The 27,585-nt window shown below is 39.4% G+C and overlaps 1 protein-coding gene across 2 annotated transcripts in view; it reads right to left on the reverse strand.

Moving 5' to 3' along the window:
* The window catches only part of tbl1xr1a (tbl1x receptor 1a), a 52,506-nt gene that overhangs the window by 5,815 nt on the left and 19,106 nt on the right, over positions 1-27,585 (reverse strand). The window contains exons 2-14 of one of the 2 annotated variants that reach the window (XM_042416011.1): positions 26,087-26,187; positions 24,272-24,337; positions 8,903-9,004; positions 6,678-6,823; positions 6,364-6,589; positions 6,003-6,135; positions 4,542-4,683; positions 3,800-3,863; positions 3,319-3,416; positions 3,105-3,165; positions 2,883-3,004; positions 1,476-1,550; positions 848-975 (exon numbers count right to left, since the gene is read on the reverse strand). In XM_042416011.1, coding sequence (XP_042271945.1) covers positions 848-975; positions 1,476-1,550; positions 2,883-3,004; positions 3,105-3,165; positions 3,319-3,416; positions 3,800-3,863; positions 4,542-4,683; positions 6,003-6,135; positions 6,364-6,589; positions 6,678-6,823; positions 8,903-8,960 — 1,253 coding nt within the window. In that variant the 5' untranslated portion in view covers positions 8,961-9,004; positions 24,272-24,337; positions 26,087-26,187. The remainder of the gene's footprint in view (positions 1-847; positions 976-1,475; positions 1,551-2,882; positions 3,005-3,104; positions 3,166-3,318; positions 3,417-3,799; positions 3,864-4,541; positions 4,684-6,002; positions 6,136-6,363; positions 6,590-6,677; positions 6,824-8,902; positions 9,005-24,271; positions 24,338-26,086; positions 26,188-27,585) is intronic. The other variant, XM_042416010.1, reaches the window with a different exon arrangement.

Genomic DNA, 27,585 nt, shown 5'->3' on the forward strand with positions numbered 1-27,585 from the left:
AAGGTTAACAACCACATTCAGCTTACTGGGACGAAGAAAATAAAATCAGAAATTGCTGAGTACTGATCCACATATAACAGCTAATATCAAGTTTTATATATATTACAGCTATGGCTACATAGGATGTAGCAACCCTAACATTTAGATTTCAAATGTAAGGTGTATGTTTAACTGTTTGCCACACAGACTTTCTGAAATGCTGACTAAATGTACTTGGAATTGCAATTTCAAAGCCCTCTTACAGCACATGAAAAATTGATAAGGGAGTTATGAATGTTTAAATTCTCAATATGTACGGACTGCAACATTTTGACAACTTTTTACCTCTCGTTATGCAACATGTTAATACACATTTTAACCACTGTCTGTTATTAGTTAAAACTGACCAACTGTGACCTGGGAAATATATGTGGAATTTCCTGTCTCTCAACTAACACTATTCAAGTGACAAAATGGCTGCCCTAAGGGAAACTATGTTTGGCTCTTTTTCAATACAGCTAAAAGTTTTGTTATAAAGTCTTTCATTAAAGCACACCGGTTAAAAAGCAGATATTTTTTCTTATGGAAGAAAGAATGTATGTATGTATTCATATACAGACTACAACTTTTTTCTCTCTCTTTTAAGCCTAGTCTCTACCCCAAAACAGGCTAAGCACTTGAAAAGACACAATTTGCAATTATTTGTTAGCTAGCTAACAAGCCAGTAGGCTAACCGAGTAAAGCGAAGGCTGTGCTGCGAGCTAAAAAGCTGGAGTGTACTCATTTCCTTTTTAGCTATCTAACTAGCATTACATTGCTGCTGCTGTGTTGGAGTAACTTGTTCCAGCTTTACACAGTACACACACACCTGGCTAGCATGAGGTTAGCGCTGGGATTATTGGTTCCAGGGCCAGTGGGACTCCATTTGATGGTGTAGATTTCTTTACTGTGGGCTTGGAGGTCATGGACACATGAGTCCTGCTTCATACTCCAGATCTGAAAACACACGAAACCCCAAAGAAAAAGTCAACAACTTTGTCCTTCAGTTTATTTCATCATTATATCACAGGTGCACAAGTGTTACAGCACTTGTTAGCACATTAGCTCGCACAAGTAACTCCCAGTAAATACAGTTATTTGACCACTTTGTCATCATCGGTATCTGACCAACTGAGAATCTTCATATTTGTGAGTTTCTGCCTCCTTCCTAACACCATTCAAGTGACAATTTGAGGATAACATCTTTAATTGAAGCACGTAAGAGCAGAGAAAAAAATTATGTTGAGCATTTGTTTTAGTTTAGCATTATACTTAATTTTAAGCTCTATGTTTGAAATCTCTCAAGTTTAAAGGTCATTTTCAGGGCTGAAAAGAATCAGTTCCCAGTTATCATAAATCATTACTGTCATTATGGCTTAGTGCTTTCATGTCAAGGGTAGCAGGTGATATTAATAACACAAGATCTCCAATATTTCAGCAGGTTTAGCCCTATTCACCTTCAACGTCATGTCGTCTGAGCAGGAGGCTAGCAGGTTCCCTGTGGGATCCCACTTGATTGCATTTACTTCATTCTGGAGAGAAAGAAGAGAGAGATGAAGTACACAACTAGTGAAAGTATTATTAATGACTTGCATTCATGTCCTCTCCTACACAAAATGAATGAATGAATGAATGAATGAATGAATGAATGAATGTGCATTTACATTTATCTCAAGTCCAAACATGGGCAGTTAAAACCCTGGGAGAAATCTTTACCTGACAGCAAAGAAAAGAACTCTTTACTTCAACAAGGGTAGACTAAATATTACAAACACCTTTCTGTATAATGCAACACAACCTCTAAAATGACCATTAATCTGCTTGAACCCCTCTCTAAAACAGTTTGAAACAAAGCAACCAGCCAAAACAATTCACCACCACCTATGAGGGCCTTCAGCTAAGAGTTGAACATAACTGATTCTCACTTCTTTGAGCACCACAGTTCTCTCATTTGATTTCAGCACAAGATATTACTTTAAAGTTTCACTGTGGAAATCTCTTGCCTCCCACCAGTTATTAAATATCAGTCACAGTCTGTTAACTCAACCAGACAAAAGAACTGTCTGAGTTACCTCCCAATCCAACAAACCCTTGGATTCCAAATCGCTTTTCTTAGCCAGTATGTATACAGTGTCTAGGTATTATAATTAAATCTCCATATACTTCTCAGCTCCTCTCTTTAATCAGCTCAAGATCCTATCAATTTTAGCATAAACAATTACCAAACTTGAGTTTATTATTTTCAAAAGTTTGCATCAGCCTGCTTCGCTTTCCTTGTAACTGTTATGTACTTAACCTTCTGTAACTCATATATACACTGCAGGTTTTTGTACAGCCCTGCATAAAAAAGCTCCAAAGATGGACTTTCCATGAACTTTCCTTTCACATAGCAGAGCACAATGGGGATGGAAGGTTATTGCCTGATCTGAGTTTCCAATATTGCAATACATGGCTTAATGTTAGCCACTATTTTCACAGCCAAGTGTTGTGCAATACAATATATCACCCCATTTAATCAAGCATGCACTTAAGAGATCTCAGAAGCCAGAGGTTTGTTATGTATGTACAGTATATATGGTTAGTATATCATCTAGCCTTCGTCTCTCCAAGGTTCTACGTACCATTAAAGATTTAGGTTGAAGGTAATGCAAAAAAATTGCAAAATGATCAATAAATTCTTCTTAAGGGCATTTGAATTAACCATAATGCTAAATTTATACTTATAAACACACTCATCCAAATCTTATTCAGACCAGGTTAAGGTTAAACTCTTTTCATTCTGCTATGGGTGCTTTAAGTCATACACACACCTATCAATGTGTTGGAACCAAACACACACACAAACACACACACACACCCCTTACCGTGTGTCCCTGGAATGTTTTTATGGGTCTGTCTTGTCCCAGTTTACAGACGTGGATACACATGTCTGTACTACAAGAGGCGAATGTATTGTTGCTTTGCCAGTCCACGTCTAGCGCTGGAGCTGTGGGAGGCAGACAGATTGAGCAGATAGCAGTTAGCAGATGAAGAATAAACTGTGAGACTGGTGTGAGAAGAGTAGAGCGGTGAAGATGTTTGTATACCTGAATGGAAGGGAAACTGCTGTTTGGCTTCTCCTGTGTGGGCATCCCATATGATTGTTGTCTGGCAGGACACATGTGCATGTACAGTTAGTGCTAACAAAGACGACACAGTACAGCTTTTTCTTGATCTTTGCTTATTTACTCAAATGTTTCATGAGAAATCACGCTACAAATTAGTCAATATTTGGATTAATTTATGGTCATGATGGTATACCTTGTCTACTCCTGCACTAAGGATGAAATTGCCTTTTTTATTCCACTTAAGGGCAAAGATTGGACCTTTGTGTTGGCCAAGTGTACTGGCCAGGTTGCCTGCAGGACAGAACACACAGAAAAGAACAAAATCTGAGTAACAACAACAGAAAGCCATAAAGGGTCTAAATAACATAAAATGAGTAAACTTACACAGTACCCAAACAAACTGACCTAGCCACAGTATGTGAACATGCCTCTAGGTGGCAGCATTGTTCAAGGATATAACTTAGCCATGTGGCATACAGGAAACACTACACTACAATCTATTATTATGGTTTCCACAGCAACATTGATGTTCATTTTTTAATACTTGCTCAAAAGTATATATTTGTAAGGAAATACACTTTTACATTACATTTTCATAAATTTGAAAAATGATGGCCCTCCCAATTTTTGATAATGCAGTTTCCTTAGAAATGAATGAATTGAAGTCAGCTTACCATCCTTCGTCCATATTCTAGCAAAGCCATCATATGAGCCTGTTGCTAACAGCGTGCCCTCGCTCTGTCAGAGGGAAAGAGAGAGAGAGAGAGAGAGAGAGGAGTGTAAGGAGTGTAAGCATGTCTCAGAGTGTGTGTGCCAGTGAGACAAATCCAATTTAGAGAAGTTTACAGTTCCACGTCCTCTTTTTTAAGAGTGCAGGCTGAATGAACATAGTTATATTTGCTGTGATGCAGCTGGTCTTATGAGAGAGGCCTGTGTTTTCCATCAGCGTGGAGGCTTTCCAGGAAATTTTTGCCTCTGCCCTTGGCTCAGGTTCACAGCCCATTGGCTGAACTAAAGGAAAATTCCACTGCCTGATACTCTTCCACTGTTAGATATCATCAACAGTTATGTTCAGAACGCTTGGGGAGTCGTTCTGTGATGAAGCATTTGGTGTAATTTGCCTTTCTGGTGCACTGTGTCTACATGCAGTACATCAAGTACACAGCATGTGTTGTTTTTGCTTATTAAATACCATTCCAATGTTTGATTTGCTGTTAAACATCAATGTATCACTCACTAGATGAATATACTTTTAGACTGAAGTGACGTGATACAATGTGAAACAGCAGTTTTGTTGGACAGACATGCTCCTACTATTCCCACAACTTTCACCTGGTCCTGTATTTTGAATGAATACATTAAATGAGAGTGTGTGTGTGTGTGTGTGTGTGTGTGTGTGTGTGTGTGGGTTCTTACATTCCAGTCTAGCGAGGTGACGTCTTTGTTGCTGGGAACGTCCTGTCCTCCCTCTCGTATGCAGTGTCTCAGGACCAGCTGTGTGGAGCTGCTTGTACTGTTCTCACTCAGGTTCCAGATCCGAGCCGTCGAGTCACCGGACCTGAAGCAGATACATACACATACGTCAGATTGTCATAGTGGTCCATCTGGCTGTTATGAGAACACACAGACATCAAATGAATCATGTTTCCATAGAGATCACTGGTTCCAGTGTTCCAATGCAATGGATTTTATCCACTGGTGGGACATGAGGTTGCTATCAGACAGATATCAGACAGAATTGTCAACTCATTACGCTCAGGTCATGGTTTAAGACCGCCTGCTGCCATGGACCTGCTTGATGCCCACGCCTGCTATTATTATTATTATTATTAGTTATTACTATTATTGTTGTTGTTGTGCTTCACTGTGTCTCTCTCTCCCCCTCCCTCTTTGTCTCTCAACCCAACCAGTCAAGGCAGATGGCGCCCACCTAGAGCCTGGTTCTGCTTGAGGTTTCTTCCCATTAAAGGGGAGTTTTTTCTTGGTTTGTCACCAATCGCTTGTTCATGGGGGAATGTTGGGTCTCTGTAAATTAAAGAGTACGGTCTAGACCTGCTCTATGTGAAAAGTACCCTGAGATAACTTGTGCTGTGATTTGATGCTATATAAATAAAATTGACTTAACTCCATTTCCATCCTCAGTCTGACATTGCCTCTAACTGATTTCCATAGGGGAGGGGGACTCATTTCAATCTGATCACCACTAACATGTGGTGTTAGTCACCCAACGGTGTTCATTAGATCGATTGCTTTTTCAACCAAGAAACCGCTGTTTAATGTCATGATGTCAAACCAGAATCAGTCGACTTGGTGGAGTGGGCAGATTCAAAGGTCTGGACCCAGGCAAGACATGAGAACATTCACCTAATCGACAATTCGTTGTTTCAATTTAGAGTCAGAGCAGTGAAGGATTATTCATCATTTGTCATCTTTCAGCTGGGTAATCATTATCACAACGTTAATAAAAATACTTGTCCAATATTGATATATGTGGTAAATGTGTACAGCATTATGTATAAAAAATCTAACTGATGCTCCATGCATTGAACTGTGTTCTACTGATATGCATTACAGGTACACAGGTAAAGCTCAAAGGTGTACAAAGTTTTGACAATATGAAGACATCATCTTGGGCTCTGGAAAAAATGGGACAGGCTTTTTTTTTTTTTTTTTACTAGTTTCTGAAAGAATAATCAGTAGATCAATTAATTATAAAAATAATCTTAAGTTGTAGCCCACTATTTCTGTCTGACTTTGTTCACTTGAAATCAAGGTATGCGAGGATGGAACTAGCATGGCAGTATTGTTCACTTGTTTTATTCACGCAGTGTGAAGCCGGTGTGAGAGGAGAATGGTAGGAAAGGGAAGGTGACTAACCCTGATGCCAGTAGGTCGCTGACTGGGTTCCAGGCACAGATGAAGACCTCTGACTCGTGGCCCCTCAAGACCATAGCCTTGTTCTGAGGAATCTCCACGTCTCCGTCCACCTCCATCAGGTCTGCATGGTTGTCTGAGAGGTTGATGGGTACAAGTAAGCAATCCGGAATCAAACTTTCATCAGGTCTTCAGTTCTTTACCATTGTACATGAGTGATAAGTAAAGTAAGAATGATTAATAATAGTTCAATCATGTAAGTTATAAAAATGCATAATATTTCTGAGGTCAAGAATGAACTTTCATACTTGAGAAGTGCTTCATCATCGCACATCCTTTCTCTATTTTTAAAAACGGTACTCACTAGCTAAGGCATGGGCTCCGTTCTCTTCCCCGTTGGCAGTATTCTCTCCGTTCTTGGCGTTGCCTGCGATGTTGCCTCCAGTGGCCGATGCTGGCGCTGAAGCGGCAGCTTGCTGCTGGGCCATTTTGTCCCGGTATGCCTGCTGCCTCGTCTGAACAACGTCTGGCATCACCGCATCGATCAGGGACAGAGACTCAATGGGCCGCCCGTCAAATAACGTGCCGTCCTACAGAGAGAGATGAACAGTTAGAGGAAACTGAGAAGAGAGAGGGGAGAAGAGAGGAGAAGTTCGCATGATCCTGTTTGTGTCCCACCTCATTGATGCTGACTTCAGCCTCGACGTACTGCAGGCCCTTCTGGATGATGCTGATGAGGGCAGCAGGGGGAACCAGAGCACCATTGATGTTGGACTGGCTGATGTGACTCTCTATACCAAACGTAAACGCTGAGTGGGAGAACCCTGAGGAGCAGCAGAGAGGAGAGGACAGAGTGTGTTTTGAACACTGAAAGGTAACGACACACTGTAGACATCAAGTCATAATTTCAACACATATAAATGGGGTAGGGTATACATTCTGAATGTTCTTCCTTGCAGTCTTAACAGTCTGTATTCAGTCAGGATATGTTTACACATCCTGACTCCACCACAGGCTTTATTGTTGTAAGAACAGGCATTCTGCATTTACAGCATTGTGACCACTGCACATTCTTGAGCATTTCTCACTCAGGCTACCATGTTTCTCTCTGAGGTTGTAAAAAGCATCTGGCTACAGCTGTCAACAGTATACAGATAACTATAATATAATAGTTTCAGCTGCACTGGTGCACTTCATGCGTAATCAATTCAATGAACAAATGACAAATCAATAAAATGTTGTATATCAGTTATGTTGCCCAACCTCTCATGATGTTATAATTAGTAAATGGAACATGACCTCACAGGAATTTCTATTGTCAACCCAACGTAGCTTAGACACACATTTGCTGTACTCACAAAAATTAGATGCTAAATATTTTCAAAGGTACGTTTAAAGGGGACATATTCTGCTTTTTTTGATTTTCTGTTATTTATATTCTGTTATGATGTCAGATGTTAAACATGGTCAAAGTTCCAGACCTTGAGGTTAACATAAATAGAAATGCTCCCTGCAAGTCAAAAGTCAGGGCTTCAGCCTGCTCTGAACACTTCTTTGTGATGTTTTTTTCTACCTTCAACCCCTGTTTAAGTTGTCCATTCTCATGTTTGGATCAGATTTGGGCTTGAACATGTACAAATGTATTTGAGAAGATGAACAAGTAAAAGAAAGAGAAAAAGAAGTGAAATCCGGAAGTCCGACAAGACGCAGCTTCCAGTGTATCCAATCAGAACAGAGTATGCTCGTCTGCTGATCACAGAGCCAATTTCAAAAGGTAAACAGTTCCCTTCTATGTATGAAAAATGAGTATGCATGATAACATGATAATATGAAAAAACCTGGACAAAAACAAACCCTTTTATGCAAAAAGGGGTTTTTTTTGTTGTGTGTTTGAATTAAAGATGAAATACTACACAACTGTGACAGGATGTTTTGAATTACGTGAGCCATCATGAGCCTTAAAAACGTATGATGTGATATAATAATGCAGGGGGAGGAAAGTTATAGACATGCACGGTGTACATATAACAGTAGACCAGCACCAGCTAAGCTCAGCCTTCTGACAGCTCCTTTGCAGTGATATGAGAGTTTTGGTTTGCATATCTCCCCAAAGATACATAAAGGTTATTGTCACACCTGCAGAGATCCTCACATAAAGGGCTTTATAAAAGGTAGGAGGCCCAGTTTTACTAATAGTCACGAACATCTATCCACTTGACCCCAGATTTACTCCTGTGTGCAGGTGCGTGGGTGGAAGGGATGTTTTGTAAAACCCTCTGCGCTGCTCTCAGGGTAACAGTGCTATATGAATGCACTCTATTTACCATCTCTGATTGATTAAACAGTAGCAAACCGCCCCTCACTCTGTCCCACTCATTCCTGTTTGTATGATTCATTCTGATGTACATAACACTGCAGACATTAAGTGCTTTTTGTCCATCTGTTCCATATAGTTGTGTGTGTGTGTGTGTGTGTGTGTGTGTGGTGTCAACTTCTCTTCAGTATGTTCTGCCTTTCAAACACAGGAAGTTGTGTATACACTTTGTACAGGTTGACCAAACAAGCTAAAATGCAGCTTTCAGGTTCCTGCTATATACCAATATTACAAGCTTACATACCCAACGGATGTTCATTTCTCTCTTTAGTCATTTAGTGATGACAATTTGAAAAAACTACTTGCAGATCTGGTAGTGTGTACACAATATATAAACACACACACACACACACAAAAAAAAAGAAAAACAGAAATAAATAATAAAATAAACTGATTGTGTATTAAATTGCACCTAAAAATAGTAATAATAAAAATGAAAATAAAACAATCACTAAATCAGAGCAGTGTCTGAACATTTTAAAATAATAAAAATGCAAGCATGATAAATATTAGGGCTTGAGAGAGATACCTGACTCCTGTAAGTATCTGTAGACCAGGAAATTGACCTCATCACTGCTAATGCTCATCTTTACTCCTGTTACACCATGAGGTCAGCACGCACACACCAAGCCTGAAAAAAAGAGAGAGATTTATCAGTGAACACTCACCACTATCCCGACAACACGTTTAATATGTCCCCAATACAATGAAGACTTTTATATGAATATGAACATTATGGTATCAGCTATTTTCATCCATTTAAAATTCAATTATTCATTCAGCTGGAATAACAAGACATGTCCAATTAGACTCCATTTACACCTGTTGTGAACATGCAATGTGTATCCTGATATCTTATTTGGATAATAAGAAAAGCCGCTGTCAAAGCATATATGTAAACGCAGACAATCAGAATGTGATTGGATTGACCAGACCACATCTGAAGATCTGGCTTGTGTTGTAGTTGGATCTCAGCCAGGTGTAAATGCAAGCTGGATAGTTTGGCCACATTCTTGAGAAAAAGTCAAGAACGTGTTGAAAGGTCATCTAACTCCACTTCTTCCTGCTATCTCGTGTCAGCTCGCCAAGAAGCTACAGACAAGCTCTTCCTTGCTACAGAATAATAAAAGACCCATTTACACCTGGTATCAACACGCCATCTGTATCCTGATAACTTATCTGGATAAGAAAAAAAACACACGTTAATGCAGGTGTAAATGCACTAAGAACACATTGTGATTGGATCAGCCAGAGCAGGTGGAGACGTAATCTGTACATTGTGGCCACATTCATAAGAATAAATTAAATTCCACCCAGCAACTTGAAAGGTCACTTTCACTCCAGCTAATTTAAGCACCCTGTCAAAAGCTACAAGTAGTAGCAGTAGCTAGAAATCTGCCCTCACAAATAATGAACACCAATCCACGGCTTTGTTTTCCATGACCTGGGATGCACCATGTTTGTTGTTAAGTCCACCAGCCCCGCCTAGCTAATTTGCTAATTATGTGGGCATAATTGAGAAAATAGAACGCATTTTAATACTAGATGTAAATACAAAGACCCATAGATCGGATGTCATTATCCCGATAATGTTTCCAGGTACAGATCACATGTAATGGGATCCTAGTTGAGTACTCGGATTAATCTGGCATCAGGCACGTCCTTAATACAACCCTCAGACACTTCACAACATGTTTCACCTAGCCTGAACAACATTTCACACCAGTGTTGTCATAGTACCAAACTGTCCTATTTTGGTGGATAAAAGATGATTGGCCATTGCCTTGTCGGATGGGGTGTGTTGTGTGCACCCTGCTGCCTCACTGGACTGGCCTCATTCAAATAAAGAGAGCTGGGTGTTTTCAGTGGGTCTGAAACTAATCTAAGGCTGTTATGATAACAGCACATATGTAGTACCAGTTGTCTGGAATTACAAAATTTTGATGAACTTAGACAACTTAGACAATTTTGTGACCTCAGTCAATGTTTGACAATGTTTGATATTTTCTGAAGTTGTTCTGTTACTGTTCTTCTTAAGTGTTAAATGGGTTTTCACTGTTAAATCATGCCTCCACCACAAGCTGCTTTTCCTCCACTATAAATAATCTAATGCACTCATTCTGGTACCAATCCAAACTACTCAACTGAAAAATATAAGGAAGAAAAGAAAAATCAACAGGACTGTGACGCCTCATGGCATGATTCAACAATACTTTAGCCTATGGTTTCATGAACCAAAAAGATTGGGAGCCACGACTTTGAAAACTCTCAGAGGCAGGGAGCTGATTCCAAATAAGGACCAGCTCAAAGCCCATTTCCCCTGAGAATAATCAGCCACGTAATGCCTGGAGCTCAGTGTCTGCAGCCCCCCTCTCCCAGGAGGAGACATTCTGTGCATTTAATGGCATTTAAGTGGATGAAACACCGTCTCCTGGGCATACATTTAATTTCCCAGGATATTAGATTTTTGTTGTCTGGCACAGAAAAACATTTAACATGACCTTTGGCCTTCACGTTGCATAATGTCAAACACAGTAGGGCAGAGCTAAACCAGCCTCTTCTGACCACCTAACACGAGTAGCAAACTGTGGAATTTCACACAGCGATGCTATCATCTTATATACTTTCCACTGGTAATTAGAAGAGGAAGATGAGATGAGATTAATCTTTAATGATAACCTGAAGGCAAACTGCAACAACAAACAGGACATATTCACAGAATACACATAGCACTGTGGAAGTTAGTGTGTCTACTCCTGTGACCACTGATAAGTTTAGTTGTTTTTGCTAATCCTGAGCCACAACAGCAGCGGTAGCAGACTCCACACTAGAGACAGAGATGGCAGACTGCTTCGGCCTCACAGGAGAGTAAGGCTGCTGCCATATCTGAGCTGTTTCGGGATCTGTTTATGACCCAGGAGACAGGTAACAGCTCAGTGTCCGAGAAAGCAGAAGAGGTGATCTTGTCCTATGACATGTTGGCTCAGCAATATTTATCTATGGGAGAGGATTGTGTTTTCCATGGAGACAACTGTCAGCAAGTAGATTGTTCTGAGGGTCAGATATAGAAGGGTGGGTAGACAAAATAATGCAAGCTACCACACAGATAGGAAGTTCAACTCTGATGTAACTTAATCACATTACAAACACTGCCACAAAAGTAGCCCAATGCTAATGAGCAACTTCTAGTAATGGTGAAATGAGCTGTTACTGCCGCCCTATCAAACACTAACATTGCAGACATACTGTCCTCTAAATCAGGCCTATTATTAAATCATAAGCAGCTGCTGGGCTGCTTTCACTTCTTATACAACTTAACAACAGTTGCATACTTTCAGTCGCCTGGTAGACTTTAAAAACTTGCCACACCCCTGCAATTAGTGGTTTATGTGTGTGTGTTTATGACAGACCTGTATGACAGTAGAAAATACTGCAGTCTCAGAATTTGTTCAGTAACAGCTAATTAAAAGAGTCTTGATTGGCTGTGAAACTGATCATCTAGATCAACTGGAGACATCTCACGTTACACTTCTACAGAAAAATATACGATACAAATACAACAGTCCTGTAATAAATACCACCTGTGTTAAACTTGATTGTTGTTTACATTGTGTCAGAGAAGAGTTCATTTGTGTGTTGGTGTTGTATTAAACTCCATTTATTTCATCTTTTTTTATGAATGAGTGTGTAAGTTTGAACTCCACTTACACTATGTAAGTGGAGTATGTATCTGACTACGTAAAAGCAATAGGATTCAACTGTCATGGCTACAAGTCAACGTCCCTGGTCAGGTTGACATTTCATTAAAATAAATAGAAAAGACATACAAAAAGCACATACAAACTGAGTCAGTCTACAAATCAGTTTTATACTGTTACCAAGCTAGTAAATGATACGGACACAACATGCCGCTAACAATGTCTCTGTAGTTTACTGAAGGCAGAATTCAACCAATGTGATGCACAACTATGCACTGTAATTTACAGCAACCACTTCCATTCTACATTGGCTTGTAACTTTTCTAACTCTGCTGACGGCACAAAGGTAGCTTCAGTAGCTTTTTGATACTACGCTAACGGAGAAATATGGTGCAAAAGAAGATCAGAGAGAGTAAAGGGCTATTTGTCCATGATAAAATAATTGAACACAAAAGTAACCCAAAGAAACTTTGGCAGTCTCTGACACAAACAGGGTACAGTAAAAGACTTAAGACTAAGGCAAATAATATCTGTCTCAACATTAATGGTGAGCTTTCCTCTTATAGATCAAAGGTAGCAGATAAGTTTAATGCCTTTTTTGTACATCTGGAGCCAAACAACTTGTAGAAAGGCTGCCAGGCAACCTTGGGATGTATGATGGAAAATCAATGTTTAATTATTATTCACAATTGGGAGCAGTAGCGGACTCATTTGACCTTTCTGTGGTTCCATAGGACAAGGTGTTAAAGCTATTGAAAGATCTTGAATGTTATAAAGCAACTGGTCTAGATGAAATGCCTGCCAGATTTCTAAAAGATGCTGCTTAACATATTTCACCGATCTCACTCATGTTATTAAGTCTGGTAGAGTCCCAAAAGATCTGAAACTTGCAAGAAAGTATAAGAAAGGGATCAAATTAGAAGAGGGAAATTATCAACCACTTTCTATTTTGGGAATCATATCAAAAGTCTTTGGAGAAAATAATACATGAGAAAAGTAATAGCAAAATTTGCAATACTGATTTGTTGTATGTAATGCAATCTGGTTTTAGAGAGCCACACTCAACAGACACGTTTATTATTTCTATCTGATTATATAAGGAAAGAGGATGATTTGGGTAAATTCTGTGGCATGATACTATCAGACCTCCAGAGAGCCTTTGACACTGTTGACCATCAGATTCTGCTCACTAAACTAAAAGCTCTGGGTTTTAATAGCATGGCTTGTGAGTGGATTCAGTCATATTTGACTGATAGGTGTCAAATAGTTGATAGCACTTTATCTGAGGTTTGAGAAATCAACTATTCACCTTATATATGCTTCCTTTAGGTAATATTATTAGGAAACACTTCATAAATTTTCATTGTTATGCAAATGATACCCAATTATATTTATCAATGAAGCCAGTTAACTAAACTCCACGCATGCCTTAAGGACATAAAGACCTGGACGACCTGCAATTTTCTGCTACTAAACTCAGACAAAACTTAAGTTATTGTGCTTAAACACCTTAGAAACACATCATCTAATGATATAACTACTCTAGATAGCATTGCCCTGGCCTCCAGCACCACCGTAAGGAATCTGGCAGTCATCTTTGATCATGATATGTCCTTTAACTCCCACATAAAACAAATTTCGAGGACTGCCTTTTTTCACCTATGTAACAAAAATCAGGCACATCCTGTCTCAGAAAGATGCAGAAAAACTAGCCCATACATTTGTTACTTCTAGGCTTCATTATTGTAATTTCTTATTATCAGGCTGCCCTAACAGGTCTCTAGATAAGTAGGTTTGGTATGGATGAGAAAACTAGAGCAGTAGTTTTCCTCTGTATAGCAGTTATTTCTCAAGTTGAACCAGCTGGTCCAGAATACAGCTGCATGTGTACTGACAAAAACTAGAGAAATAGATCATATTTCTTCCATTTTAGCTTCACTGCATTGGCTTCCTGTAAAATCTTAATAGAATTTAAAATCCTTCTCTTCACCTACAAAGCTCTTAATGTTCAGGCACCATCATATCTTAAAGAGCTCATAGTACCCTATTACCCCACTAGAACACAAAAGGGAGGCAGAGCCTTCAATGATCAGGGTCTTCTCCTGTGGGACCATCTTCCAGATTCGGTCCGGAGGGGGGGGGGGGGGGGGGGGGGGGGGGGCAGCAGACACCCTCTCTATGTTTAAGAGTAGGCTAAAAACATTCCTTTTTGATAAAGCTTATAGTTAGGACTGGCCAGGCTGCCAGGGGACTTCCCGTGATGCACTGAGCTCCTCTCTCCTCCTCCCCCTCTCCATCTGTACGCATTCATGTACCATTAATGCATGTTACTAGCTTGGCTTCTTCCCCAGGGTTTTTGTGCTTTCTTGTCTTGCAGGTTCTAAGGATCATGGTCACAGACTGCCTGGTTATGGATCGTGGGTTTCCTTGGGTCATGGCTGCAGACCCCGTGCTGCTGTTGTCCTGTTTGCCACCCACGCCTGCTATTACTGTTATTTTTAGTCATATTTATATTACTGTTATTGTTATTATTGTGCTTCTCTATTTCTCTCTCTCCCTCTCTTCCTCTTTCTCTCTTAACCCAACTGGTCAAGGCAGATGGCCGCCCACCTAGAGCCTGGTTCTGCTTAAGGTTTCTTCCTGTTAAAGGGGAGTTTTTCCTTGCTGCTGTCGCCAAGTGCTGCTCATGGAGGAATGTTGGGTGTCTGTAAATTAAAGAGTACGGTCTAGACCTGCTCCATGTGAAAAGTGCCCTGAGATAACTTCTGTTGTGATTTAGCACTATATAAATACAACTGAATTGACTTATATTGGTGTGCCGCAGGGAAGCGTCCTAGGTTCTTTGCTATTTGCATATGTAATCTTTTTCTCTATGCGGACGACTCAGCTTTACTAGTTTCACTTATTTTATAAGATTGTGATTATGCTCATGTTAAAAAGCTATTCAAAATATGTTTAATCTATTGCCTGATGTTTAATACATAGAAGATAATCTCCATTTAATTACAACCGCATTATTGGTCATAAAAATCACTATTAGGTACTTCCCTCAAATTATTCAGGCCTAAGTCAAATGGAATTTGAGGTCAACTAGTTTCCAATACAAATCTGCTTAATGCATTTATATTTTTATGTATCATTATATTGACTGTTGCTGTTGTTGTTACTCAGACAGACAAAATATTATTGAATGCGGTGAAACTGTGGAAATAATTATCTCATTTCTTGTTTTAACAAAGATAAATCTTAAAAACTAGAACAGACACTGAAACCACTGAACTGTCCAAATATATTTCTCTAGGGAGATTCATAATTTATGAATCAAACAAGACAGCAGCTGATTTCTTTGAGATGGGGGGGGGGGGGGGGGGGGGGGCATAGTATTGCATAAAAATAAAGTAAAATCACTTGCTGTTGTGTTTGGCTGAAATGAAAACCTACAGACTGTTGAGTCACAGATCAGTCAGACCCTCTGCTTAAATCCCAGCAGACAGTAGCAGCACTGCCTGGGGATGACCAGAGATTTGTAAACAGTGAACTGCAGTTCCCTCCACCACCATCCCACTGCAGTGGTGCTGTGGAGCCACCAGCTACAGCCAGATCCTCTATGTTGACAGTGTGGGAGAACAGTGGGGGGATGGGAGAGGAGAAGGGAATCTCTGTCTCTGCATTTCTTCCCTCCCTCCCTCCTCTCTCTCTCTCTCTCTCTCTCTCTCCCCTTGTGACTGCTGCCAGTGGCAAACTGGCCTGTACAGTAAATCTTAAATCAAGTCACAGCAAGAGAGGAAGGGAGGGAGGGAGGGAGAGAGAGAGAGAGACCAACAAAGACAAACAATCACACCAAAAGAAAAAATCGGGACATGACAATTACACACATGCAGCAGAAACTGTGCAGTAATGTGACACATTCCTGAGAATGCAATTCATACGGATGAGTGAGGGAACGTCTGTCCCTCACAACATGAAATCAATATCACTAAGTAAATCACATTTGCCTTGTGTTATCAGCTGGTGTACATAATTCATTCACTTCAACACGGCTAATGACATATCCAATCAAAGGTTTTACCTAACTGTGATAAATACATCTTATGTGGTAATGTGCTACTAACTGTCACAGCAAATTTAACTATATATCTATTAACACATTTACTAATCATTTGTCACAACTACTGAAACTAACGATTGTTTTCATTATCGGTTAATCTGTCAATTATTTGTATGAATTTGTATGAAGTCATGAACATACCTTAACACCAACTTAAATCTGGTAGCCTGTAGGCCAACGTTCAATTAAAGACACTGCGAAATTAAAGACACTGCAAAGCATTATACTGTAAATTATTACACAGTCAATTAGGCCTGCAACTAACAGTTATTTTAATTATTCATTAATCTGTTGATTATTTTCTAGACTGATCAATTAGGCGTTTGGTCTATAAAATGTCAAGAAATAGATGCAACCTCAAACGTCTTGTTTAGTCCTGACCAACAGTCCACAACCCAGAGATGTTCAGTTTACTATGATAAAAGGAGAAAAAAACTCACATTTAAGAAGCTGAAGTAAAAGAATTTTATCTTTTTTTTCTTTAAAAAACAACACTAAAACAAATAATCTATTATCAAAATAGTTGGTCATTAGTTTTCAGTCGACTGACTAATTGATTAAATCAACTATTTCCGGAAGCTGTAAAGTAAATGAGTTACTTTGCTGAGCCTCGATGGACAAATTAACTGTGCAATGACCGTGTAGTAACACTGGTTAAGTACACATTCTTGATTGCTATTCCTATTTTTCCCCAAAAGAAATCACCGCTTTACAGCTTATGTTCCCTACTGCTGTATTATATAAACAGAAACTGTTACACCAGTGCTACGTGTACATCATAGCATCCTGACATTGTGTGGGCATATTTCTTTTAACTTACTTAACTCTGTATTTGTGGCAGTATGTGAATGGCCATTTTGTTTTAAAATAACAAAGGCATTGCTTGTGTTAATAACAGAAGCTGTTGACTTTACTGGAACAGTCTGACCCCTTTATTCTATTAATGTCACAGCCTGTATGTGTAAAAAGGCCTCTTTAGATGGCAGGTGCATGCCCTGAAACACACTCCCTCACACACTGCCATACCACACTGATGTGCCGCGTTGCATCATGTGTGTTCCTTTGTCTCTCCAGGTCTGTGATGATGATAACCATCATTTAGGTTTCATGTCTTTTAAAAGCTTTGTTTGATTTATACATAAAGGACACCAAAGTTGTGATGTCTGCTGCTCTAATACCGTTTTGATTTGATTTATTTTAAAAAATCTGTCTGAGAGCTGTTGCTTTGGGTCTATTCCTTAAAATGCCGCCAAAACCAGGCAGTATTTTTTACACTGATACTGATATCAATATTCAGAGGTTTACAAAAATTGGAACAATATTTTGATATTTTGGTCTTTAGTCATTTTAAAACAAACGTAACCTAAAATCTTGATACAGATTCCTTAGATTTTTTTTCTCTTTATTATGACCAAGACACAGACTCCATCTATATACACATAGATAACAAATAGATAACTTTGGCCCATATGCTATTTTAAACATTTACTTCCACACACACTTGCAGGGAAATGACAGCTATTTTTTTTGTTGTTGTTGTTTTGTTTTATTTATTACTGTCAACTGAGGCTGCAACTAACACTTATATCCATTATCAATGAATCTGATGACTAGTTTCTCAATTAATTATTTGGTCCATAAAATTTCAGAAAATGGTGAAAAAGCCCTCAATATTTTCCTAAATCCCTGCGTGACGAAGTAAAATTGCCAGTTTTATCTGACCAATAGTCTAGTCCGTACCCCAAAGCAGTGTTTCCTCTATATTCATTCTGCAGCAGCCGCTGTGGGCTACTAATGATTTTCACTGGCACACTGTGCGATCACAATAACACCCTAAGTTATCATGGAATTGTTTGGAGTCATTGATTAGTGTCTTTGTGTTCATCAGGTACTGTTGCTCCATTCAGCTGACACATAATCAGACTAACATACCTTAATTTTCACTTGAAGAAAAAAGGCACTGATACTGCAAACCACGCTGATGAGCCACCCTACATCACAGCAGAGGTGATATATGGAATCATGGAAATATCGCCAGATGATTTCTTCTAACTACAAAAGCAATTTATTAGCCACATGATTTTACTCAACTGCCAATCTGCCACCACCACCTGCACATCATCTCCATTCAGCACATTTATGTGTCAGTCTGCCGTGGCAACAAGGGTCATTGGGTCCTCCAGCAAGAATCTACAGAAGAAGGGCGCTTATTTCATATCTACTCATTATTCTATGGGCCATAAGTATTTAAACCCAGCGAGACTTGTCTAAGTAGACTGACTGCATATTAGACACACAGCATTGTAAACTAGAAAATGTCATACATGCAATGACTTCTATCACCAATGTTATCACACAAATACCATCATATACCGTATATCCTGGTGAAATGTCAGGAGGGTATGAAAAAATAGATACCACCCAAGCCTAATTAAAATAAAATCCATTTTCTGTCAATCGATTAATCAGATCATGTTTTCAGCTGCTGTATACTGTAAACAAAGGCCAGAGATGGTTCACTGTCAGCGTGCAACAATCCATGTCTCTGAATAAAACCCTGACAAAAGAATTGTTATGTGCAAAACACCAACCTTCTCATTCATTTAAGAAGGCAGTGTGGTTGCTGATGTTCATTATTATCATCATTAAGAAACGACAACGCTAATGTCAGCAGCACACCTCATTTTGCACTGTTGAAAGTGACGTATTGAAACCTTACAAGGTATGAAAGGTATGTAAAGCTTTCATACTAAATGACAGCACTGTAAACCCAAGTACAAACGTTTTGTTATTCCACAGTGCAGTTGTGCAAGATGCAATGACAACAGACACAAACTACAATCTGCAGGGTTACCGGTCTCTTGGAGTGACAGATTGCATTGGCAAGCCAAGCTCTGCCTCACATGGCCTATGAGAGGTCAGTGAGGCTAGCTGTCTGTCGGTGACAGATGGTAGCATGTAGGCCTTGCCAGCTAGCTTCGCTTGACGGGCAGTTAAACCTGCTCTAGGCAGCTCGTGTCAATCTGAATGCAGCAGGTCAGTGAGGGCCACTGAATCAGAGGTTGTTATCTCGCTGCGAGCTGCCGTGCCGGCTTGGATTAGTAGACCTTGCCGAAGTCCGAATCCCAATCACTTTAAGAAGAAGGTCAAGTCTGTTGCACATATCAGAAACAAGTCGTGGTTATTGCCTGCTTTGTAATTCTCACAGTGAGACCGGATCTGACAATGACTACAGCACAGGTGCAAGTGGACGTGCACTAAAAAGCACAACCATCGTGTCTAGTGTTAGAGGAGTGCACCAGTTAATGTCATGTCAAACACATTTGATAATAGGAACACTGCACCATTGACGTGACATCAAAGTGCAACTTTTCTATTGTCAACCGCAGCGTCAGTGTTTCCATTGTCAGACACAAGATCAAGGGTGCAACGAGTTTCTATCATCAAACACTTCAACGTGGGTATATTGAATGTTCGGCGGCTCCTCTGGAGCATCTTTCGCGCTGAGTTCTCACTCATGGGGCTCTCATGAGTCTTATGCATGCCTCCCACAACTAGCATCCAGGCTAACAAGCTAACCTGGCACCCAACCCTCATAACGGAGAAAACATTGTTTCCTGTCACAACACAATTTAAAGTGATTATGTGTTCATCAGCTGCTCCATTCAGGTGACAAATAATCAGACTAACATACCTCGATTTTCATAAAAAACAAAAACAAAACAAAAAAAAAAAACGCATAAATAATATTGCATCGACCGCACACCGCCCTGTTGAGCCACCCTGAATCCCTACTAACACTACGGGGTTGTGGCGTCACCCTGACTTTGGGAGGATGGGTAAATGGCTGTTAAAATCCCTTCACTATGAGCTTCGTTTTACCAATGATATTTTGTGATTATTATTTTTTTATGGTGCACACTCATAAAATGTGAAAGGTTACTTCAGGCCATAGTGCTTATTCATGCTAATGTCTGAGTGTACTGTGTATTGACGCATTTTCTTTGATTACAAAATAGTGCAATGTTGTGTTGCATTATTACAAATTCACTGATATATATTCAATTCATTCAATGTATTATTACATTTTGAATACTTATTTTATTCATCCACCACATGATTAGATACTTTTTCCGATGAAATGTGCTTAAATCATAAAACACAGAATTCAGATTCAGAAAAATTAAAAAAGAAAACAGAATTTGGGAAAAAAAATCAAATGAAATCTGGAAAAAATTAAAATAGATTTCATATATTAGTACAGCATCTCATCACACCCGACAGATGCAACTAACTTTAATCTGTACAGAGTTTCTACGGGCTTTACACATCACAGATTAAAGTCTTTCTGTTGTTTTGAGTGGTTTCGTTGTAGTAAGCCGTTAATCCACATATCCTTACCTAAGAACCAGGAGAGCATGTATTTCTAGTAACAGACTGAAGAAGCGGAGGTAGTGCGACAGACAAACGGGATGAGCCTATTTATTGACAGCAGGGGATATTAGGAAGCTACCATGGGTAGGCGTGAGTAAGGCTGGAGTGTGTGTTAACTCTGTTACTTGTGCAAGCACCCAATGACCTGCTTGTGCGCCATAGATACTTTTATACACACAAATACGGATTACTTTGAAAACAGTTAATAGCATCCACCTTTTGCGTCTCATACACAGGATGTTAAGTGAGCCATCAGGTGGAGGAGAGAGTAGCCTTGCTGACTTTATAAACTCAACCTGTTTCAGGATCACTTTGTTATTTCCAAGTGTTTTAAGTGATTAAATCATTTACTTGACTGCAAAACTTCATGTACCTCCTTTATCATTGTCACAACTAATGTTCTGCTGTCAAACTGCAGTTAAAAATGAATGAAAAGTAAATGATTCCTGCCAGTCACATGAGTGATGAAGAGTATTTTTTATTTCTTCAGAGCTGACTGAATCTGCCAAATTATTCTCAATTAGTTGATTAATCGTTTGGTCATTGTTTTGGTCAATAAACGTCATCAATAAATAATGGTTTCCACAGTCCAATACCCAAAGATTCTGTGAACGTACTACAATATAAGACAAGTAAAGGCAGCGAATCCTCACATTGGAGAAGCTGCGAGCTGAGGATGTTTGACATTTCTACGTGAAAAAAATGACAAACGATTAATCGATTATCCAAATAATTGCTGATTTATTGTCTGTGAAATTGATTCCTCATGCATCATGCAGATTGTCTCTACTGTACCATGTGGCATTTGTAGACCCGACTGAAAGGATAAGAAAGAAATGCACAGAAGTCAGTGAGTTAGTGGTGCACTATTTGTACTACACACGCAGTAGCATTTATATTTAAATCTATTGGAATTACTTCAATCAACTCAGTCATGATGACTTTGAGGAGTCACTGACAGCTCTAACAACCTGCTGCCAAGTAAACCCTGGTCTGATGCAGTAGTGGGTGAATGTGTCGCCCAGATGCCATCATATTTTATTTCATTTAACATAAATTATCATTGTTATTGTGATATCTAAGCTCCAAAGTGATGAAGTCTGTGTCTCTGCCAGAGATCGGACAAATGGAAATAGAACAGTAGCACCTCTAATATCACCGTCGATATCACCAAGGCCTTTTGTGTGTTTAACCATGAACTAACTCCTCTCCTCTCTCTTCCTCTTCTTCTTCTCTCTCACACTAAAAAGGTTTTGAGCATCAAGGTTAACCAGGGTTGTGGAATTTCAGTCTTTCTTGAAGACACATTGGAGGAAACATGTCTGACATATTTGTGGTGTATTTGGAGAATGACGGTACGTTCTAGAAAAGCCGTAGCATACAGGCTCGTTTCTAGGCAAACTGCTCCACTGAATCAATACCGTGGGTTGAATCATTTTAAAACAAAAGACCTCTTTCTCCTTTTGTTGCATATGACAGCCTTGTGGGAGCAGCACAGTTTTCCTCAAGACTGCATCAATAAAAAATGAAAAAAAAAACAAAAAAAAACAATACTACAATCAGATGTTTCCCAAAACACTTTGCACAGCTCAGTCTAGATCGGACACCCTGTAGCCTTTCACTATAAACTAACACAGGAAAAAAATCAAGGCTCTGGAATGCTATTCTGTCATTATCATACAATTGTTTGTGTTGCTCCTGGGCTCATGGAAAACATTTCACCAGTGTGAAACAACACAAGGAGTCAGAGGGAAATTTAAGACAAAGTTGAGGCTGAAAGGATTCTGCAGGGCACAAACAAATGGGGTGTGTTGTTTGTCTTTGACTCCTGTCCTACCAACTCTCTTTCAAAGTCGGTAATTGCTCAGTATAAAGCTAATCCAAAGCAAGCTGAGCTATGTGGCTTCCTTGGCACAAAACACACTAAATAACACATTTATGAAACCAATACGCTCCTCCTCAGTGTCTGTTACACATGAAGATTACAGTAACTAATTATTTCAATGAATATATACTGTAATCATGTGCTATATGCAAAATGACGTTACATAAATTTGACTAGTTATTATTACATTGAACTGCGTCATAAAATCACCCTCACATTTTTACAGATCTCACTGTTTGAAACCAAATCTCAGCCAGTTTTCTTTTAAAATATTGTAAAATCCTCCCTGTAAAGTATTGTACTTTATTTTGAAAAAGTACAACATTTAGAGCCCATCATCAGCTAGTGCCAATTTACCTTTTCAATATTAAATGACAAGGGTTGGTGCAAAAAATCTTGATCTTGATGCGAAAAAGAAAAGAGAAGCTTGCAGTGTAAAAGGCTTTTTCTATGAGACTATTTGATTGTTATTTTTGTACTATTTCTTCCTAATGAGAACGGCACCTAACTGACACAGCGCCTTTAAATCATCTTCATAGTTATGAGCTGCTTGCAAGTAGCACACAATAGTGTTTCTGGCCAAATTCTTGGTTTCTGGTGCTGACTGGTCTGAAAATGAGAACCATGCGCCAGAGCTTATAGGCTTTTTGGGTAAATAAACACACATACACTGGATGACTAAGAACTACAGTGCTGACTTACAGCATCATGAATGAAATAAACAAACAGAGCTGAGGGCTCTGCAGTGAAGAAAACAAAGCCGTGCAATCAGCCTGACCTGACATTAACACAGCTAGTTGCCAAAACGGGTGAGAGCAGTAGCGTAGCTGTCACAACACATCTCGGTTCAGCCAGAAAACCAAATGAACAATGTCAGTAAGTCAGACAGAAAGTCCTTGAGTATCCCGATGAAAACAAACATGACCATCACCCAGCAGACTGACAGTCTCTATGGGTCCTCTCCTGCCTTTGCTAGGTGGAGTTAGCAAGAAAAAACCAGTACAACACATCTGATGGAAATGCAACTAAAGCTTACAACATTTCTGGCCGTTGCTGATGGTGAAAAGACTGTTTCTTCTCCTCAGAAAAATATAAAACACTGGGGAGGGGGAGTAGAACAGGAAGCAACAGTGTTTACGGGAAATGTGGTTTCAATGTAGGGAAGCAGTGGCACACCACTGGCGCATGATAGAGACTACCAGTCAACTTAATCAACAATGTGTTTTTGTATTGATCCTTGTCAAACGTCAGAGCTGAAATGCACTGAACTACATTAGATTGTATAAGTGTTGAAGATCTTGTGTCAAACCCCTTTACATTTCATCTTCATCCTGCAACACGACCCTCCTGTACAATGAACTCATATCTGTGTTGAATTCCTCCATCTGGAATACATGACAATCTGAGAGCTATCATTTATTAAGTCCTGTTATCAGCAACCGCTCAGTAACTCAAGCAAACAACCCACTCACAAATAACATGGAATAAAAGCCATTGACATGCTAACGCAATTAAAGACAAATTTAATGGCAACACCACCTACTAAAGTTTCTCTAGTAAAACTTCAACTAGAACCGATATCAACTGGGAACAAATGACGGTTCCATCAGAGGCCGTTAATTAGAGAACATTAGAACAAGTTGCGTCGTCTTTTGAGAGTTGTGCCTACTTCACATTTTCATGTCCAGGTTCAGAAAACAAACTGCTGGTGAGATATGACGCTAAAGGGAGGTAGAAACATTTTACAGCCCAACCTGGCTGTAAGTCACTCACCACAGTAGTAAGTCTGTATGCACCACCAGTACGTTCAGTGACGGCCTTGTACCATGGGCTCAGAACCTGCAATGACAAGAGGCAGAGGACTCAGTAAGAGGATTTTAAATTGGATCAAAATTATATCATGTAAAAAAAAAAGAGTTCTAAAAGCTCATTTACATAAATTTTATCTAAACACACAGTACATTTCAGAGTTTCTATGCTCAGTATATGTACAATATCTGTGAAGAGATCAAGCAAAACATAAACCATTTGTCACAGACTCCCAAACGCAACTGAGATTGTTATAGTAATAAGCCCCATTAAACCCATAAACACAACTTTAAACAGTGTTTAGATATTTATTTTTATATGCCATTTAAATGCAAATGCATAAATTATCACAGAACTTTAAGCTACTGAACACTACATACTGTTAATACTGTACTTAGGAAGAGCTTTGCCTACATTTTTATGACATGAACAGATAGATTAGGAAAGATATTAAATACTGATACAAAATATAAGTCTGTGTTTTCTTTCAAATGTAGTATATTCTTTACACAGCACAAATGTTGCAGGAAAATGTCTATATTACAGGTACCTTTGAGATTTTTTTTGACCTCTAGTGGTGCTATGTTTTGATGAGCAGGTCTCTGTTTTGGATAAACCTTTGGCTCAACTTGCACAAGCATGAGGATGCTCACGTATGTGCACTAGAGGTGAAACATTAGTTGATTAGTCAATCAGCAGAAAGTTATTGGTGAATATTTCGATTATTAATTGGCATTTTTGCCTTAAAGTCACTTTTCAAGCACACATGCTGAACATTCTCTAACTCTCTATTCTTTGTCTGATGTGAAAACAAGCAGTGTGGTGGCATCATCTTAGGTTTGGGAAGATAATTCCTCACTATTTTTTGATATTTTATAGACCGAATGAATAATTGAGAAAAAATTTGGTGGATGAATCAGTAATGAAAACAATTGCTACATGCAGCCCTAATGCGTACAATGTGATACACATTCCTGCTTTTCACACGATTCCATTGATGATAAAAGGCGAGGAGGACGCAGAGTGCTAGCTAGCAAACACATATGTAAATAATGCTCTTCAAAAGAATATCTTTTCTTCTTTTTTTTTTCATTCATGGTTTTACGAGGAAGGAAATGCATGTTTGTCATGCCTTAACAATTCACACAATGCATTTTGGAAACAAGTACTGAGTATAATTGTGTTTGTTCAGAAGACCAATCAGAAGACCAGGCATTTTTCAAGACATATGTCACTTACTGGTGGCACTCAGCACCATCTTGCCTGTGTAACAATGAAAGAAGGTTTCAATTATCTGTCAAATACTGTACCTATACTGGTAAAATTCATCAGAATTCCTGCCTAATCCTAATGACCTGAAAGAGAGAAAGCCCAAAGCTTTAGCCAGCAGTACACGGGGACTGAATGGTCAGACCATGTGACTGACACTCATTCAGAAGTCTGAACAATGGTTCACCTCTTCAGTGTGAGGACAGGGAGACAACAACCCATCATTAGAGCGCGTTCACTGCTGACATTTACAACCAGTGGCCATCATGAAAGCAAAACCTGTGTAATGTAAAGCAATGCAATCTACACCACCTCTGAGAAGCCTATATTGTTCCATTTTCGTTCAGACTGTTAAACTCTGTGGAAATTATTAAGGGTGCAGACTGAGGCAGTGCTAAGTGTGTTGGATTGCATAATACTGTGAAGTGCACTAGAAATAACTGAACATGAAGAACTCTCTTCCAGGCTTCCTTCTCCTGCCTCATTGCTTTCTTTCCTATTTTCCCTGACCTTGATTCCTTTTGCTCCTCTTTCCTTTACTCATCCTTTCCCTCTATTCCTGTCTTTCCCTTCTCCTGCCTCACTCAGTGCTGGTGAGGCTGTGGCAGAGGCTGCAGAGCAAAGGGAGAGATAATGTTACCAAAAATAAGGCAGGAGTAGTCTGGGTGTGGCTAGAGGAACGCAGAAGTGCTGAAGGTTGCTGAGGGTTTGCTGGAGGACACGGCCCTGGCATGGCAGGAATGAGGTTTGTAAGCTCCACAAAGCTTTAAAGATAGTTATTTCTTCCATTGAACATAAAATATGAAACACCTGTGCTTTTAGCCGTAGCAGTGACATGGCCCTCGGGAAAACAGACGGAAATATCTCAGCAGCTAACTGGCATTTTGTACATTCATGGTCGACAAAGGATCTATACTAATGACCTGATGATGATCACTGAAGACTAATATGAACAACCTACTCCCTAATCCTGCTTCATAGAATGCACTGTACTTTTTTTCCTTTTCTTTTTTTTTTATTTTTTTTTTTTAGGAATACTCAGTTACTAACTGGGTTAACTTGAAGTGGACTCCAGGAGTAAATAAATAAAGTCAACATGGGAAAAAACCTCAGCTTGGTACTTTACTTTGACTTATTGAGATTAGAGAACTGGCACACCAGCCAGACATGTAAGTATGTTAGCATTGGAACAATATCAACAATGAGTACAAGTCAAGGGGGTGGATTGGTAGATGAGGGGAACCAAGGGTGTGTGTAACAACAGGTTGACATGGAGCTCAAGCCTCGTATCAGTCAGGCTCTTGATTCTCAAAAGCTGTTGTACCCAGAGCAAAATATTTTACAATTCAGAGAGGATCTGAAATGGTTTGAGTTCCACGTTTAATAGCCTGAGCCCATACTGATCCATTTAAAATGCCTTGATAACATCAAAAACTGACCAGTCTGAGAGATATTTGTAATACAAAGCACCTTCACATTCACAGTCAGTACAATTGGGCTGATACACTAACCCAATACACTGATTGCTTAGGTAGGACGTCCTTATGTTTGTATTATTGACTGTACTTTAGTTACAAACTTTTTCAATTATTTGCACATGTTCCATCTGGCCCAAAAACGTGTGAACGAGTATAAGCCCTCAGGTTTGCGCAAGTCGTTCCAACATGTTTGGTGGGAGTCCAGAAATACACCAAGAAAAGTCACCAATACAGCTGGATTTGTTCTGCTGTTAGTCTTTTTCATTATGCAGCTTTGTTGTTTCTTGATACTGCTCTTTAAAGCATAAGTCCAGTTTATTGAAACCGTGGCTTTGGCCATCATTTCTGTTAGTTATGATAACGTTGTGCTCACCAGAGTAATTACTGAGATCTGGGAACACCGCGTAGATAAGACTGATTCCACTCTCCAGTCTGTACGGTAAATATGAGGCTACATCCAGAAGCCAGTTAGCTTAGCACAAAGACTGGAAACAGAAACAGACAGCCTGGCTCTGTCTAAAGAAAATAAAA

The sequence above is a fragment of the Thunnus maccoyii genome, chromosome 7 (assembly GCF_910596095.1).
Source record: "Thunnus maccoyii chromosome 7, fThuMac1.1, whole genome shotgun sequence".
Taxonomy (NCBI): domain Eukaryota; kingdom Metazoa; phylum Chordata; class Actinopteri; order Scombriformes; family Scombridae; genus Thunnus; species Thunnus maccoyii.